Source organism: Zosterops lateralis (assembly GCF_965231275.1).
Source record: "Zosterops lateralis genome assembly, chromosome: 6".
NCBI lineage: Eukaryota > Metazoa > Chordata > Aves > Passeriformes > Zosteropidae > Zosterops > Zosterops lateralis.
In genome coordinates, this window is record NC_139761.1 from 54,812,537 (window position 1) to 54,831,612 (window position 19,076).

Genomic DNA, 19,076 nt, shown 5'->3' on the forward strand with positions numbered 1-19,076 from the left:
TGGTCATATAAAAAAATCACAAATGTAATCAGAAGCAAATGGACTAAGAGAACAGGGCTTTATCACACAGCCTCATGCAACATAAATATTTCATTAATTATGTCTAAACAAACGTCACTTATTTTTCTGCTTTAGGAATATTATCACATCATTGGGCTGTTGATTAAAATGCCATAAGAAGTCAGGAAAATCCATACATCACAACAATACAGTCCATAAGGAAAACTCAAAGTCTGCCTTTGGAAGAAGCATGCTTTCAGAATTATAAATTAAATTACATTTAATTGCAGCAATTTTATCATGCCTGTTTTTCCAGCATCTTGTTTCAAGTGGGTGTAAATATTTGAATTTCTTCTTAATTTGTCTAATGCATAGCTTCATTCTCTTCATTTCAGAAAATAAAGCCGCTTTTGGAACATCTGTCCCTATGCTTCAACCTGCTACGGGGTTAATGGTTAACAGCTGGGCATCTTGGAAATGTACATTACTTAAAGCTAACTGTGTTAGTTTTCCTTTGTATCTACAAGGCAACAGTTGGCTTTCTAGGTGTATTCTGATTAAAATCACCTCCCCTTCTCCCGGCATAGATGTTTCTTCTTTGCCTTGCTCTGGGTCCCAGGGCTCAAGCAGGAGTTTTGCTTCTAGCCCTAATTTAAACTCAGGATCTGTGAAACGTGTTCATCTCAGACAGTAAAGCAATAAAAGCAAATACAAGTAATTTGAGGCAGAGATTCTGGTTTTGTATTTTTTAGCCATCTCAGTTTTAGAAGTGCCCAGTCCTTGTGTTCAGTGCAGCTGCAAGCTCAGAGGGCTCAGTGGAGCAGACTTGGGTCCTGTCACCCTCTTCGGGGTGCAGGTCCTTGGGCAGGGAGGTGCAGCAGCCCTCCAGGTGGGTCTCCAGCCCCATAGGTGTGAGCTCCAGACGTGCCCAAGCTGCCTGCCCTCACCTGCCTGCCCCGCAGTGCCTGGAGAAGCCACACAGCTCCTGCCTGGAGCCTGCCAGGGACTCGTGGTCACAGCACTGCCACACTGACCCTGCTCTGCACATCCAGCTACATTTCACCTGTCCTCAGCCTTTCCCAGCTGTGGGGAGCATCAGCCACTGCTTCTTTTAACAAGCAACTTCCCCACCTTGCTTTTCCCTGTGCAGCCAGAGGTTTGCAGTAACTACCCCGCAGTCACGCCACAGGAGAAATCAAATTCCACAATATGCAAAAGGCAGACCTTGAGCCTGGCAGGGCTGGAAACACAAGCAATTACATGCTCCCTTTCTTCTCTCAGCTATGCTGGGAATAAGTTAACCCTGCCCTCCCCTTTGGGTGATATCAATAATTTAGGAAGCGTTACAAGGTCTGGAGGAGAAGCAGCCTGCTCCAACACAGTGAGACAAACACACAACAAAAAACCCCCAAACCAAAACCCAAAAAAACCCTCAAACCAAACAGGGTAGGATAGGCAGAATTTGGCCAACAGCTGTGAGAATTTGGACAAAGCAAACACAAAAACGTTCAAACTTAGGGACTTTTACTGAGTCATTAAAATCTGAAATTTAGAACTGCAATACTAAAGTTAGATGATAATAATTTGCCTCTAAATATGCCATGCCTTAAAGCTTGATCTGCTACAGAACTGATCTCAAAAACATAGGTTCTTTTCCAAATATTAACTCAAGTCTTCTAGACTTGGACGTTGACTTTTCAGGTATCTCATTCCTTCAGATTGGGAGTTATTTATTAAATATTTCTTTTTTCCTGAGCACTCTAGCATCTCCCTAATTTCCAAATTAGCTTATGTTATACCTGAGCTTTCCCTCCCCATGGAACAAGACCTCAGATGAAAGTGCAATGCCTTTGAGAACCTCTCCTTTAACATGAACATCCAAGGTACTCCTTTTCCCAGGAAACCTGAGGTCCTCTGGAAAGTGAGGGAGGTGTCAAGTGAAGAGACTCATGAGGTGATTCCTTGTGTTACATATGGGAGCACTACTGGTTGTCCTGGAGATTTGTCCTGGAGATTTATGGGGAAAACCCGCCACTGGTGTCAATCTACCTGTCACAGCTCGCTTCCCTTTCTTTCCTGGGGTGTCTTTGTGTCATGGCAGTGACTGCAGCCTAAATACACAGAGTGGCTTGGAGCAGGAACTGTTTTGATAACATAATGCTGTATTAATCTGTTGGCTTCCTCTGTGACTGTCCAAGATTGCATATTTTTGTAAAACTCATGGGAGTTAATCCTGACCACTGTAAGAACTTCAGTGTTTTGCAAAAGAGAGAGATGAAGTTACACATATCTCCAAAACCAGATGGAAGCTGGTAGGAAATGGAAAGAATGGCCAGTAGAAGTCCAGTAGAAAGACCAGTAGAAAGAGAGGACTTGGCTATTTGGTTTCAGATCTCTGCTTCTCCACAGATTTCTCATGTGGTCTTACACAAGTAATTAATCTTCTAGTGCCTCAGTTCCCCTTCTAAAATACAAAATCAGTGCAAGAGCAGTGTCCTCACTGAGCAGAATGCTCTGAACACACAGACTTTCTGGGGCACAATGGTGCAGTAATGGGAACCTGCAACATTTGCAAGTGATCCCTTCCCAGTCTGAGGGTGCACAAAATCAGCAAAATGAGTTCACAGCACATTAAATTTTCTCATTAGCTGAATTGGTTTTCCTGCCCTAAGTATCAGTAATTAACATGGCACTTTGGCATTTTTTTGAATTTCAAAAGGGCAAGTAGGCTTAGGAGAGAACTGTTAGCCATCTGATTGAACAATTTTATCCATCAGTTTTTTGAGGTGAGTTTTACTGCAGGTTGGAACACAAAGGAAGCATCAGAGGACAAAAGCCTTAAAGTTATTTGTGCAGTAAATAAAAAATCTGGAAGAGCACTTAGCAAGTCCATCATTGTTATTTGTGGACAGCTGTATATTCTACAGGTAAACTTTGGATTTTTTTTTTTTTAACGAGTCTCTCACTGAAAAGTTTACATGAGCCCCCATTAATTCAGTGAGTTTTGTCTAGGTCTCACACAAGTTGTCTGTGCAGCTGGATTTCTGCACAGCCCCAAACTTCCAAGTGGCTCTGAGGACCAGAAACAGAGGGGAAGTGTTTAGCAGAAAGCCTTAAAATCAGGCTGGACATCAGAAATTGGAATGACCCATGTGGAAGGTGCCACTGCAGGTGTAGGTTTGAACCAGAGGCAATCTGCTGCAAAGATTCTTCATTTTTGTGAGGATTGCTTCTTCAAGCTGAGCTTCAGCTGGGGGCTGAGCACGTGGCAGGAAGGGATGGGAGGAAAGAACATATTAAATATCAGAAGTGGTTTCTAAGTATTTGGTTAATCCCCAGGGGATTTCTCTGCCATGAGCTGGCCAGGGCTCATCTCAAGCCCATGAACTTTTATCACCCAGCTCATTCTCTGGATCCACAAGCCACTGAGGGAGAAAATACCAGTGCAATGCAATACCAACCATACATGCACAGATCAAGCTTGACCCCACACAGGATAGGAAAGCCCTACCGCAAAGAGCCAAGAGGAGTATTAGGAGTAGTCTCATTAAATCAGCTTCTGCAAGGTGCTGGGAGTTGTTTTTTGTTTGTTTGTTTGTTTTAATTAAAGAATTTTTTTAAAATTTGTGGTAAATTTCAAGAGAGAAAAATAATAACAAGAAGTGTGGGCTAAAGCTTGTCATCACTTCATGACTAAAGTTTGTCAAGGCTAGGCCTCTGACAAGTGCCTGTACAAGACAGAAATGCCATTTTTGAGGGCCATGCAGGACTCAGCTCTTTACTAGTTTTACTCTATATAGATTCACTCAGATATGAATGTTTTAAAAACTTCATAGAGCTACAATGTTGAAACATTGAAGATAACAGATTATTGGAAAAATAGCTAGATTAGAGCTTCATTTTCTTTTTTTCCTAAACAAACTTTGCATTGCCTATATTCAATAACTGTAATAATTTAATTTCTCTTAATTGTAATAAAATAATTTCTCCTTTGGCTTGAACAGCAGAGGAATGCCACATGTTATACCAGCATGTTTTTTCGAATTATTTTCAGCATAAATAAAGTATAGCATTACTCAAACCTTGCTAGAACTTTTCCCATTTCAGTATGAGCACAACGTACCAATTATTGTAATGCATTTAGTTAAGAGCAAAGTCAGTTTGGCTTAGTTGATGGGCAGTGATGTGGTGCAGACCCTGAAAAGGGCTCCCATTTAAGAACACAGTGAGAAGTGTGAACTAGCAACTCTCTGTGGCTTCAGTGCAGTCCTCAACATCTTCTGGCTCAATGGGAATGCCTGGTTTTCTGAGTTGTTGGATTAAGGATGCTTCAAGGATCCAATCCGAAAATTCAGGAATGAGAGCAGGAGTGACTCTCAGTTTTAATGGGTTCCAGATCAAGTGGTTTAGGTACTGTATCTTCCTCACAAATGTGTGGCAGTGCTGAAGCAGAAGGGATGCAAAAGGATCTGGCAGCTCACTGGGAGCATTTCAGTGACTTCACATTCTACATACAGGTTTTATTGCTGAGGCACAGCAGCTATTTTGTGGTTACAGTTTGGGTTGCAATTTCATGAAGCAACAGACAAACAGGTGTGTCGACAAAATTTAGTAGGTTATTTAGATAAATAACTGAGACTTTCTGCAGTGGAAAGATGGATCACAGAGAAAGGTGGGTGCAGCTCTCATGCCTCATATTTCACACCTGAATTTGTGCTGCACTTAATTCTTTCTGAGCCTATGCTCAAGATAGCTCTTGGTCTGGCATCAATATTTCTTGGGCTTGTCTGTAGTTTTAATACCAACCTTGCTCTTGCAAGCAAACAAGAAAATTGATGCCTTTTAATCACTGCCCAGATAGACTCACAAATGGGTCAGAGGAGGTCAATAAGGTGCTCTCTCCTCTCAGATTAAAGAACAAGGGGATATTAATGACACTGCAAAGCTCCCAAGAGTACGTCCACAGCGCACTCTGACAGCAGAGCTGAGGAGACACCTGCTAAGGAATCACAGACACAGAGCAAAGCTTCTTGCTGCTGCAACCATATTGCTTCAGTCTCTGGTTCCTCATGGGAGGGAAAGCAAATGTGCTCTGCACTGCAAAAAAAATGGAGTTTTTGGTGCCTGTCCTTTTGCTTGCCTGCTCTAGTCCCCCTCCCACAACTCAGTGTCACTACAGGAACTGCCCTTCCAAGCATCCCACTCTGCCTTTCCAGCCCTTCCACTTCTTGAGGACAATTCCCTGACCCAATCACATCCCAACAGCAGCAAGCAGCAAACCAGACTTGGGTCCAGTGAACAGGTTCTGCTTGCAAATCCACTCCTCCTCAACTCCTAAACTTTAGCCACGAAATGTATTTATTAAGTCTCCTTGTGTAGAAAATAACTAGAAATCAAACATAGTACACCATAGATGTGTGCCTGCATGGTCACCCACAGGTCCTTTAAAGGTTAAGTGTTACGTAATAACAATAGTAGTAGTAATAATAATAATAATAACAACAACAGTAATAATAACAACAACAAAGTAATTCTATTGGGGTTCTCACCTGTGAAAGGATAACACAACCTTTTTGGAGAATGGTCCTTAATGGTAGGCAGAGATGACACCAAGGAATTCCGTTCCCTTTCACAAGCTTTGCTTCTCACTCTATTGAAAGATGACCCTTTTTGTGCAGAGTCATCCAGACTGTCCTTGAAGGAGCTCTTGACCTCTGATGAAAGAAGAGTGGACTTTTTCTTACGGATACATATTTCATCCAAAGGAGCTCCTAGAGGACTGTCTTTAAAGGTAAACTTTTCCAGGAGTCCTGGGACTTCCTCCATCCTACTGCAAGCTGGTTCCTGAGGTATATGGGTTATCTTGGAAGGCCTGTAGGGTGTGAAGGATACCTCTTCCCTGTAATCCCTTAGAGATATCCCTTCAGAGCCCACAGAAGAATGAGATGGATTTGAGTAAGGGCTCTCATCTCTCATGTGTTTTCCTGCCCGCTCCCTTACTTTAGGACCCTGTGACTGAGTATTATTGTTGTTCCTGTTCCTTTGGCTTAGGGAATACCCAGGAGTGCTGGGGAAGCTGAAGAAGGCTTGTTCTGAAGAGGCTTTGACTTTGCTGTCCGAGTCCTGCTTTATCCCTTCTGGAGATGAGGTTAGAGGCTCCCAAATGGACCTTTTGATAGCATTGGCTATGAGCCTCAGTGGGGATTTTGGCTGGCCAGCTGCATGCTCCCTGGAAACCACATCTGCAATCCTCAGAGAATCCTTTGTGTCCACAGATGGAGTTGGTGGAGCACCATCTGCAAGTAAAAGAGGCCCAGGACAACCAGGGCGTTTGAACACTTCTTTTCTCCAGCCAGTATCCTTTTTCTCCAAGGTTCCATTGTTTCCAGGCCCTGGGCTGCTCCCACCTGAGTCTGTCCTGATGGAGCCACACAAGGGCTGCTGTCCAGTACGAAGCCCCAGCCTCTGTTTTGCCTCCTTTAATTCTTGCTCAAGCTTTTCTCCTGGGTGCCTGGTATTTTTGCCATCTTTCTCTTTCAAATCCAGAGATGACAGCGTTTTTGTCTTCCTGTTCAAGTGCTCTGGTTCAGAAGTGTATTTCCGTGTTTTTCTCTTCCAGTCCCAGGTTGAGTGTGTCCCAGTGTCACTGTCTGTGTCTTCAGGCTCATGAAAATCAGCAGAGAGTATCCCATTCCCAAGAGAGGTGTGTGGAGGACCTGTGGTGGTGCTGCTCTGAAAAGAAGAGTGGAGAACATAGCAATGTGTGTCTTCAGGCACCTCCCTGGCTTTTCCTTTTCTTTGAAATATTGGGCTGCAGGGTTTGAAATGTCCTATTGGAATTTCTGATGGCTTCTTGTAAGAAGTCAACTGTGAAGTGCATTAAAAAATATATTTTTGGGATATAAAACCACTGCTCTGTTTCATAAAACACTGCTTCTATTTCATAAAATATTTAATCCTTTTCAATCTTAACATAATAGTACTTAACATAATATTTAATTTATACACAAATACACACATAGATGATAATGTGAGAAAAGCTTTTCTCCCTAGAGGGCCAATATTTCTCTAGGAGTAGAGATCTAATACTACTGGAAATTTTAATAGTCTAAAAATAATGTTATTCATGCTAAGAATCTGTCATGTCTTTATGAATTACCTCTAATATTTCCTTTAGAAAGAAACAGTCCTATTTCCAGGAAAACAGACAAGAGCAAATCTGCTCTGTTCTCCTGTGTGTGTTCTAGTTGCACCACCTTAGAGTTTTGAGCAAGAAAAAGAGACCATTGTCCATCCTCTCCAAATGTTCTTCTATTATTGCATGTTTACATAGTGCAGGTAGAAATGGAAGAAGTGACACGGAAAAGATAATAAATGTAAGACGGTAGTTTAAAACAATTCAATTAGTTTCCCTCTTGTGATTATTTTTCCTTTGGTAAAGGTTTAAATTAATTACTCTAGCCACCAAAATCTTCTGCTGAAGATAGTAACAAGGATAAATATCCACTTTATGTAGCCAGCAGAACAAAACTGGAGTTCTTCCTTCCTTCTTACAAGGAAGGCATTTTATCATCAGTGCTATGTGATAATGGATGGTGTGAAGATTGAATTCCTGCTTCCACTTCTGTGCCAGATACCCAGATTCACATGGGCAAAGCCATTAATCTGTCTGACTTTTCATTTCCCAGAAGCATCAGAAGTAAGGCAATAACGATTCCACTTTGTTTCATGCTTCTGTTTGATGATTAAAATTGTTACTGGCTGGGATCTTGGATTGAAAAAAAAAAGTAAGAAACACAATAAACAAATAGACACCCTCTTAATCCTCACTTTTTAGAGTAAGAAGAAGGCCATTAAGCAGTGCTGGTAGAGCAGGAGGAGCTGAATGCAGCCACCTCTCCTCATGGCCAGGCAACATTGTGGGGCTCTGCTCCCCTGGGACGTTCCCTTCCTGGCCCCATTGTCCTGCACCGGATTTCAGCCATCACTGTGGATGTGGAGAAGTTGACTTTTCCCTAGCACAGGCCCTGAGGTCAAGCAATTTTAGTCATGTTTAACCCAAGGACGAGGACAACTGTCCAGGGCATGGAGGGTATGGGCTGGTCCCTGATCCACCTGGCTCTGGGAGTCCAGGGACATGCTGCCCTTTGCGTGGGATGGTCAGCCACAACTCCTCCTGCAGTGCTGCACTCATGGCGGGCCCACCCTTCCTCATCCTTAAAAAACCTAAAAATAACCCCCCCCCCCCCCAGAAAATAACACGAAAATCCAAGGTCCTGAAGGACACAGAAGATGCTCCTGAGCAGTGGGAGATGTGAAGCCCTTTTCCAGCCTAAACTATTCTGTGATTTTATGACTGGTGCAAGAGATGAGTGGCTAACTCCTCATGTGATCAAGGTCTGAGTCTCACAGCTGTTTGATTTGGGAGTGGTTACATCAAATCCAAGTCTCTTCCCTATGTACAGCACAAGTCTGACTCCAACCTCAGCGGTTACTGTGAGGACCAAAACTATGTCAAGGAGCAGGAACAGCCTGCTGAGAGCAGACATGCCCCAAGAGTACTCACAGACATCCTGCTCTGCACAGCTCTCCTTTGTACCTGTGTTTGGGAGTGCTCCTCTGCAGCAGCACTCTGGCAGCTGGCTGAGCTGTCCTTCCCGTGTAGCCCAGGTTTCTTGCTTGACAGCAGAGGAAAGCCTGCAAAAGACAAGACTTTTACCTTCCCATTGGTATTGAATTTGTCTTAAGTGAAGTCTGCAATTAAAGAAGAGTAGAAGATTGAACAGCCTCCTGGATAGAGTTAAACCTGGAGAACTGACCTACAACATTGAAGTTCATGGCCTTGCTCACATATGCGTATGCATGCTGCGCCAAACACATGTTGATATTTTCAGCAGTGGACCTGAACTGCTTCCTCTTCTTGGCTGGATGTAGTGAAGCAGCTTTTGAGTTCCAGGAATCTTTCTGGAAAACCAGTCCTCTTTAGAGGGCCTTCAGGCCCCAGAAGCAGAGGCAGTCAAAACAACCTGTGACTTTTGAACTTTGGGTAGTTCCAAGAAATGAAGAGAATGGATGACTTCTGAGAGGGCTGTCCATCAGAATAGGGAAAAAATGGGAAATGCATCCACCTGCAGGCAATAAGGACAGAAAAAGGTCTCCCAAGCCAGCACAACAGGCAGTGGGATGGGGGCTCTCCTAGGATCAGGCAAGGTAATTATTTCCTAAAGGAGGCAACTTGCATCTGAAGGGAGGCAGGAGAACTTTCCACTATTGGTGCCTGTGGAAATTTTACATAATAAATAATCTTTGGAAAAATGAAAGTATCCCTGATCCAAGATATTATCATGTCCAGCTATAACACAAGAAGTATATTTACAGCTCAGTTATTAACTCCCAAATCCAACCATAGTTGTGAAATCCATGCAAACTTTGGTTCTTTTACTTGGGGATTAAAAGGTGCATAAGGACAAAAGCAACACTCCAGTGACAGAGAGGACAGTTCCAGCATGTGGACTTCAGCAGAGCCAGGGAGGGAGGCTGAGTTTCCTTTCCTCTCAGTGTCTCATCTATTTGTACCCAATCTTGATGCAACTTGTTATGTTTGATCAAGACTGGAGGGACACACTCTGCTGGAGCCTGTTAAGGAGCTCCTGCAGGGATGGCAACCAGGGGCTGACCTTTATATTCTGTAATTGAGCCACGGGAAAACATGAGAAGCCACAATTAGGGTAAAAAAGCCATCACCACCACCACCTGCATAAGTGAGCCAGGGGGGGTTCAGCCTGATCCACTAAAGCCTTGAGCCTCCTGGCAGGAACAAATACAATGGTTCAGGACACTGAGGGGGAATGCAAGTGCTGCAGCAGTGACAGTCAGAAGGCTGGTGAGAGCACAAAACCCCCAGCCCAGGGGGTCTGCTCGTGCCCATGGGGAGAATTGCTTCCCACCCCAGCTCTTGTGGGCAGGCTCACAAAGACGAGGCCTGCACATGTGAGAACATTGTTCCACACGAAGCCACAGCTCCCCATCTGTCACAGGAAAAACGGGTTCATTCCCACCAAGATGCTGAACCTGTATTTTCAGCTTTGCTCTCAAAACAGGATTTTTAAAAAAAAGTTCCCTAGGGCACTATCATGATCTGCGTGGCCCAAAATCCCAAGATAAATTAAGAGCACGGCGTTCCCTGTGGCCGTGCAATGGGGATTAAAGGTTTTGAAAGGTAATATCCTGCTCTGAGCCTTTCAGCCAATATAGCCATGACACTGATTTCCTCTCCTTGGCTGCCTACACCGTGCTGTTTATGAAACATATGTGTTTGGGGAAATACGTCTGAAAGGGAGACAGAGGTTTTTTTCATGTGACTGATGATCATATGAATTCCTGTAATCAAATTGGATTAAATATAGAAACTATGACTTACAGTCTTCCTCCAGAGAGTAAAAAACCCCTTTATTCTGCTCCCAGTGTATGCTGACTGTTCTTTACACCTCATTTTAACAGCATACTTGAGGTTCAGGCAAACTCATGCAGCACATTGCTTCCCTCTCAAAGGCTTTTAGCTCCCTCTAGAGCCCTTGAGGCCCACGGAAGATTTTAACAAAATGATGGCAAAATTAATTGGCAAACCATTAAGTAATGCCCTTGCTGAGAACGAGCTGAAAATCAGTCAAAATTAAGAGTGACACCCCCTCTAGTCTTCTCTGCTTTCCTCTCTAACAATCTTTCTTACCCCACACTGAAACCTAGATCAAGAATCATTATTGATTGACCTTTTAAAAACTGAGATCAATTAAGGCACGGCTTTAAACCCAAGCCTTTGGTGGAGCCAAACTCTGATGTCTGTGCCAATTCTCACATGCTTTACAGTACTCAAGAGGCAGAGCCAAGGCTGACAGGGATGCCAGGAGACTTTGAGGACACCCTATCCCACCTTCTCATCCCAGGCATGGGGGAGCCCTCCCCTGGGTGGGACAGAGCCTGGCAAAGCCTCATGGTTCAGGGGTGCAGGGAATACCAGGGAATGCAGCCCTGTCCTCCCTGCCTGTCTGCCACAGCTGCCTCTCCAGGGACAGACCTTCACAGGGCTTGGTGGGGGCCTCCTCTCAGGACCATGAAATAGCCCTGTGCATGCTCTACTGAGATTTACTGAGTTATCCCACATGTGAGGCACCCAAGGACTCCAGGGGACTGTGGGTGGGTAGTGACAGTGCTCACATGCACCCAACTTGAAGGCAAGGCTGATGCCAGGGAGAGGAAATGCACACCTTATCTCATCATTTGAGATATAAAAATTCAGCCCACAGTGGGTACTTGCAAATAATCTCGAAGCTTTCTTGTGAATTCAAAGCAAGCAAGCTGAAATGCCTCCACTGAGCACTGGTCCCTTCATGGACACAGGGATCATACTTGTTTCAGAAGCAGAGCCATACTTTCTCTGAAATGGGACCCTGAGCAGCAGCAGAAATGCCCCTTGTTTCAGAAGTCAGCTTGGGGCAGGGTTAAAGAGCAGCTGTCACCACCATTCCCAAATCCCACTCCTCCATGCTCAGAAACTGTGGAACCTAGTCCTGTGGACAGATCCCATCCAGATGATGCTGTACATCCATGTCTCACATCCCAGTCTGCCAACAGCCCAAGCTCCCGGGCACAAAAGCACTTGTGGCAGAGCTTTGAGGGGCTCTAGGGTGCTGCTGAGCTCCCCCAGCCCCACGCTGGTTGGGCCAGTCCCAGCAGGAGCCTTGCTGAGCCCAAGTGTGTGCCTTGCTGAGGGCTGTGCCGAGGCAGGAGGGTGATCCAGCCCCAGGCAGCAGCAGGGGTGAAACCGAGGTGGGTGAAACTGAGGTGGGTGACTTGACTGGTGGGACTCCAGCCCAGGAAAAAGGTTACTGAGATGCAGCCTCAGCTGAGAGGGGTGACCACACTCTGTTTCAGAAGTAAATAGAGCACAATCACTGTCAAAATCAGTGCATTCCTGTGTGATTCCCACAGGTAAAGACAGGTCAGCCCAAACCAAGGGAAACTGCAAGGGGACAAAAACCACTAACACTTATTTTCACCAGCTCACCTCTTGAGACTGCCTTTCCCCCTTTCACTAACCCAGAAGTATTACCTGGGGTTTTTTTCCCAAGAGGGAAAAGAGGTGACAGAGCACCTGTGGGAGTGTGTCAATAGGCACCTCCAGGAGCATTTCTAATGAGTGATACCAGGTCAGACTCAGTGTTCTCCCATCTGATCAAGGCAATCAGTGCAGACAGGCCTAGAGACAAAATATGCAGCTCTGGGATGGGAGTGTGTGTTCCTACCTGGAGAATGAACGTGGACACCACCTGCTGATAGGTATAGTTACACAGAGAACAGTCACACAGAAAGGGAGTTTGATCTTTTCAGAGTAAGAAATGGAAAGAAACATTTGGTGTGCTTTAGATCTCTGTTTTCTCAACTAGTGACTCAAAAATACAAGAATTCTAAAGGAAAGGAGGAAAAACAGACGACTAAAAGACAGGAAAACAGCATAAATAGAAGATGCAATCACTTCTCAGGCTCTACTCACTCGTTTGGATTTTTCTCCTCCAACTCTGATACTTATTTAACGCCGTGGACTGAAAACTGTTGGCTCTCTGGAGTGCTGAGCAGAAAGAGAAGGGACACAGGGTCAGCTAATGCAACAAAAGCCAGAAGGCAGAAGAGGAGTGGGCAAAAAAACCAAGCAGAGTGGAGGAGCAAAGCCCCAATTTCCCGGCGGCAGGGGGTCAGCTTTGCGAGCAGCCGGGAGAGGGCAGCGCGCACCCGCCGCGGGATGCGGGAGCAGCTCCCAGAGAGGAGCTCCGGAACCCTCTCACTCATCCCAAACCGACACACGGGATGCTGCCAGGAAAACCACCTCAGCAGCCGGGGATGGGCTGAAAACTGGGGAAGAAAAAGGATAAAATCCTTTAGCGGCTACATGGAGCCACATGCTGCTGGGCATGCTTTGGGGTCCACAGCTGTCCTTTTGCCTTCAACAAAGGCTCCATTATTCAAGAGTTTATTTAAATAGATGTATAAAATCCCCTCTTTTCTGCTTGGGTTAAAAATGCATATATGGATGTGGGGGTGGTGGGAGATGGGAAGAAATGAATGCTGGTGGCCTTTTATTTTCTGCAGAACAATGTCTTGGGCTGTTCTTAGCACATCTTTTAGTTCTGACCAGCTCCAGAAAAAAATTTCGTTCCATTTGGAGGCAGATTGTTCCCAAACCTCTCCCCACCTCCCTGCTAGCTATGCTTTTTTCTCCCTGTGCTTTCACTGGCTACAAAACCCTTCAGCAGCTCCCTGTAGAAACCTAAATTGTTGCAAGCAGAGCTCTCTAGTGATTCCCAGCCTCACCCTTGCTGGGCAGTGCTGCAGATATTGCATTGCCTAATATATACCATCCAAACATTTTACAGGTGAGAAAACATTCATCTCACCCCTGCAAGCCAAGCACAAGGTACAACTCCTCCAGGCTACTCTGCACCGTGGAAATGGAGCCTGAGTTACAGCACCAAAAAAGCAGAACCCCCGCCCAAAAAGACAAGCTGGCCACATTGCAAGGACTTTGAAAAGTCTCCCCCAGTCCTACCTGCACCCTCAGAAGAGGTGCAGGAGAAGTTACTGGAGCAGCCCCAGGTCAGGATACTGCTTACCATCAGCGACTTTGGATGTTTTGGGGCTTTCCTCGGGCACAGTGGGGCTCCTGATGAGCGAAGCCCACCTCTGGATGGGGCTGGAGCAGGCGGGGGGCTCCAGCAGCCAGGACTGCCCTTCGCTCACCTCCGAGGTCGAGGAGTCCCCGTTGAAATCAGACTCCAGCTCAGAGCTACAGGGAAAAGGGCAAGATGGAAGGGGACATGTCAGGGGGTGCAACAAACACCAGCATGAGCACTGACAGCAGTGTGGGTGTCTCAGAGGAAGATGGTGTTTGGCAGCCAGAGCTGATGTCTTCATTTTCCTTCTTTCATCACCCTGATGACAGGATGGTGATTTGCTGTAGGTGCTGCCCAGCTGAGCTATCCCCATTCCCATCAGACTCTGGATCTGCACCCACAGGCACTATGGAGTCACAGTGCTGCTGAGAGGGACTTGGGATGAAACCCCTCACTGCTCAGTTACCAAGGCCAGGTACTTCTGCCTGCAAGGCTATGCAGCAGGATGAACTAAGGGAAACAGCATTTGCAATGCTGTGATTGGCCTGGAAACAATGCACAAGGGTCAAAACTCTAAACTTTTCACATTTTTCCTGCAGGTTTTTGAAAATAAGAGGAGAAAGAAGCCTGGAGAAGAGGTCCCATTGATAGCCACGGGCCCAGCAAGCAAGGCAGAGTCCAGAAGATGGAGAAAATTGTAAGCCTAAGTCTAGAGAGAGGACTGAGTGAAGCTACCTAAGCAGCCTTCAAACGTGCACAATGTGTCTGTAGGAAACAAACTCTCCTCATTCCCAGGAGCCATTGGGCCAGCCCATGGAAGACTGAGCAGCACAGGGAGGCACCTGAGCTGATCACAGAGGCAGATTATGGCATCCCCTTGTGTAAATGTAATTAAAAATCCACCACACAAACACACGTGTGGATGACATGCACATCCTGACCTTGCCTCAGGGCACAACAACTCTTTGAGGTGATTATTAGCCCTTTTTCTAATAATCAGGCTATTTCTTTCATCTCTCAAGTCCAGCCTGTAGGGAACAGACAGCGTCAGCCCTTCTGATGTGACCACATCCCACTGCCATAAATGAGTGCAGCAGGATCCCACTCAGCCTCCTTTGAATGCAAACAATACGGCCAAGCTAATTCTTAGATTTACTGTGATGATTAATAGCTGTGCCTCAAAAAAAGAGGAGCTCTCACTGTGAGCAGTCCTGGTGGTGTGGCAGGAGAACACTGCTCTGTGTTTACACAGCAGAAAGCAGAGTTTTGTTGTGACAGGCCAGGAGGGCACAGCCCAGGAGGATGAAGAGGCTGCAGGCTGTATAAAGCCACATATTTGGGTAGCACCCACCAGTTCTGGCCCCCAGCTTCACCTAGATGAAACCAGCAGTGCTGAGAGGCCAGGGCAGGCAGGAAAGCAGGGAAGGAAGGGAGCACCTCTCCAGGTGCACTGCTCTCTCAGCAGGCTGAATCAGAGTGTCCTTGAATTTCATGCTAAAACACAATTTTTAAGCTGACTTTCAAGCCATACAGATAGATATAAACATATATATGTAAAAATATAAATATATGAAGGCTTTGATAGCTGAGACCCTGTGTGGATGGAGAGATACCACACTGAGATTGGGCAGAATGCCACACTAAAGAAAAGAAAAAGCCCTGCCATTAACATTGATTGATATCTTTCTGTTTTAAAGAGCAAAATGTGTATTTTCCTTGGCCAGCAAGGAGGTAAGTGCTATAGCATGAGGTTTCTCCTCTCATCTCTGCTGGAACAGGGGTCATTATTCACAGTACCTAAAGCCTGAACTGCAAAGCTGTGTCACTGAGCTGGTCCTTTTCCCAGTCCCACTGAGTTCCCTGCAGCCAGCTCAGCAGTGCCACTTGTCACTTGCTATTTCTCTTGTCCCCCCTTTCAGACAGGGGCTGTCCTGCTGGAGCAGGCAGAGGGGACAGTGGGAGGCTCACCTCAGAGCCACTGACACCCGCTGTGCTGTCACCCCTCGTGCCACGTCCTGCTGGCAGGGAGCCAGGGGCCCTGCTGTCCCGCCACAGGGAAAGGAGCTGATCCCTCAGATCAGGGGGATTAGCCAGCTCTCCTCACTGCCTGCATGCCCTGGCAGCTGCAGGGTGTTAGCAGGGGATGCCAGCACATGCTCTGCAGGGGAGCTGTCAAACAGGTAGGAAGCCCTTCCCTGTGTTCTCCATGTCCTCATGGACAGGCTCATCCTTCCCTGTAAGGGCACCCAGCACTCACAGACACAAATCCCAGTCACAGCCACCTCAGAGAATAGCAGAAGTTGCATTTCTCAGAGCCAGGTTGCTCTCCAAAAGCTGCACACAGCACCACAAGCAGGTATTTAGAGGGTGCCAGGACTCTGAATGAGCTTCCCTGCAGAGCAGCAGTGTTTGCAAGTTGGTCTTTTGGGTTTGCCTTTTTTCTTTTCGTTTTTCACTCCTCCTCTTACTTTTTAATTCTCAGTAAGGAAAAGTGCTTTACTCAGGGGATATCAATCTAATCTTTAGATGGAACAAACTGCCAGAGAACCCTGCCCTAAAGCGAATATATTCTAATGAGTATGTAGAAATTGGGCTTCCTCTGACAGCTCCCCAAGGTTCATTAAATTTCAGATTTCTTAGGGATGGGCAGGCTCTCAAAACCCAGGAGAGGCCCAGGGTGTGGAGCTGCAGGATGGGGCCCAAGGTGGGAGGTGGCCATGTCACAGGATGCACCTTTTGCTACAGCACACCCACTGCCCAAATCCCTGCGTACCAAAAACTGTCCGTTCCAAGAGCTGAACCCAAGCTGATCACAGCAATGTTTATCCCTCTGATTCAGGCCCCTGTGTGGGATGGGAATGTTTGAAGATTTCCTGCAAAGTGATTCATGGGCCTTGTGGGGATTTATGGCTGCGGTTAAGAACAGTTGTTGTTCTGAGCATTTGTGGGGGGGGTTTGCTTGGTTCTTTTTTTCCCCCACCTAGTTGTACATTCATCCAGTACTATATTTTATTATGATTTTCTTTAGCATCCCAGAGAAAACCAACCCGCTCTTACGGGTTTACTTGTATTTTGAAGTACCTGCTGGCATCACTGGTGACCATGACTCGAACTGCAAGGAGGTTGTGCTCAGCCATCTCCTCCTCGGGGATGACCCTCACGATGGCCCACTCGGGGGAAGGGGGGCAGAACCAGCGCTCCAGCTCCTGCTGCTCGGGGATGCTCTTCGCCTTCTTGGGGGAGGTGGGCTCGTCAGCCATGGGCAGGCAGCAGCCTGGGAAGGCACAAAGGTGACACAGCAGGCTGTTAGAGCAGGAGGGAGTCCATGGGGCACCTCACCCCTGCATTTGAGTGGTCCTTGGTCGCTGGTTTCTGCCCGGGGTCCTGCGCTGTACCCAGAGGTGCAGACAGGGCGTGTGCACTGACAGCCTGGCATGGCAAAAACATCCCTCCAGCCCAGTACAGCCCTGTCAGGGCTCCTCAGTTTGGATCCAGAGAGGAGGAACCTTCAGGAGCAGCCTCAGCTCCTGCAGCTGCGGGTCCTGGCACTGCTCAGAGGGATGGACATCAGCCTGGTGCCTCCTGGCAGCAGTGCCACACCAGTAGGGATTTATGGGCTCTTTTCCAGCCCCGTATGGACCTGTGTGTGTGGCAGGAGGCAGGTGAACCAACCTTTCTTGGGTGGCTGAACCTTCAGCATCTCACTCCAAGTTTAGGTCAGTTTAAGACAGCAGGAGTGAGCAAAATTAACACAGGCTCTTTGGGTTATATGCTGATGGCTTACAGCAAAGACAGACCCTGATTTGTGAAAAGAAGCAGCATCCCAGCAGTTGAACAGCGTTATCCTTCAGCTTCACATTCAGGCAGGGGGAATAAAGAATAAAGCCACTTTTCCATCATTCACCCCAAGTGATTAAGACAGGAGATCATCTCTCCCTGTGAAATCCTTAATTTCTGAGCAACCTTATCCATCCACAATTTCCCACCCAAGTAGATACAAGCACATCAGCTGCAAAGTTCCCTGGGGCTTGGTGCAGAAGGGACAAATGACAAGCTCCAGGGGAGTACCTGTGCTTGGTTCACTGCCCGTGTGTGGTGTGCTTTTACTGCATCCAATTCAGCACTCTAAATTACACCTGTCTAAGTGGGGGAAAAATATCAAGCTTGGGTCATGGCTTATTTTCTCATCTACTGGAGCAAACCATCTAGTTAACATCAATTGAACTCCTGTTTAACTTGCAGTGCCTCCATTAATTGCAGGAGTGCACTCACCTCATCCTTCTCCCCACAAGTTTTTATTTGAATGTGCTCAGGCCCTACATCCAGCTCAATAGCACTACAGCAGCCACGTGTTTCTTGACTGCAGAGGTTTCATTTCCTCTGGGAGATGGGAAGAAATTCATACCTCTCTGATTTTTATGTCTGACTTCTAGTTTGGCCCAGCCAGGCCACCCACCCAAAGATGTGGGCTCCAGCAGCTAAGTAGGAACCAGTGTTTTGAGCCAATTTGTAAATCCCAGATCCTTCAACTCAACTTTCTCCTTAAAAGATGGTGCATTTTACATGAGAATCAGAGCAAGCAAATACAAATAATAGTTTGCCAGCTCTTTCTATAAATTCTGTACCCGTGCTGGCAATAAACACTGCCCAGGGTCACTTCCAGTGGCTGCTAAAGAAAGTCAGCTTTGCCAATGGCTAGCACACTCAGCGTGGTCCTTCCCACCCCACGCACTGTGCTTTCCTTGCCACGCTAACAGGAAAGAGGAGAAAACATGTTTATGACTAACAGACACACAGCTGGAGACCATCAAAACCCACAGACAGACAGACAGACAGACTACCTACAGTGATTCCCAGCATGGTTCCTGAACGTGAACACATTTCCAAGAAACACGTCCCTCTGCATCAGCTTGCTGCACATCCAGTTTCCAACCATTAGGGACATGTAAGAGTCAGAGCTGGTGAGGGACCTCAGGGTGCCATCCAGGACACCAGATGACAGTGATGGATGGCACCATTACCTCTCCGAAGAGCTAAATTTCTGTGCTTGCTTTTTTTCCTATTGCAGTCCTCTTTTTTTTTTTTTTTTTTTGTAAACTTCTTTCTGACATCACAATCTCTCCCCTTCTTGAATCCTGCACCCAGAAGCTGAACCTCTCAGGAAGCTTTTGAAACAGCAAAGCTCTTTCTGAGCAAGTTTATATCCACAGTGATGCCAACCAGGTTTAAGACCAGCATCCTGCAGCAGCACCTTTGCCCATGGCAGAGGGGATGGACCACTCCTCTGTAGGTCCCTTCTCACCCAAACCACTCTAGGATTTGACAACAAACCCGCTCCTTACTAATGTATTTTATCAGTATTTGTAGTGTGACATATAAATTGAATAAATTACGTTGCACTCAGCTCCACAG

General features: G+C 46.3%; 1 protein-coding gene across 1 annotated transcript in view; it reads right to left on the reverse strand.

Annotated features, from left to right (window-relative positions):
- The window catches only part of MICAL2 (microtubule associated monooxygenase, calponin and LIM domain containing 2), a 117,852-nt gene that overhangs the window by 14,870 nt on the left and 83,906 nt on the right, over window positions 1-19,076 (reverse strand). Inside the window, exons 26-30 of the mRNA XM_083864309.1 lie at window positions 16,746-16,938; window positions 13,665-13,837; window positions 12,551-12,625; window positions 8,600-8,697; window positions 5,550-6,732 (exon numbers count right to left, since the gene is read on the reverse strand). Of these exons, the coding sequence (XP_083720435.1) occupies window positions 5,550-6,732; window positions 8,600-8,697; window positions 12,551-12,625; window positions 13,665-13,837; window positions 16,746-16,938 (1,722 nt within the window). The remainder of the gene's footprint in view (window positions 1-5,549; window positions 6,733-8,599; window positions 8,698-12,550; window positions 12,626-13,664; window positions 13,838-16,745; window positions 16,939-19,076) is intronic.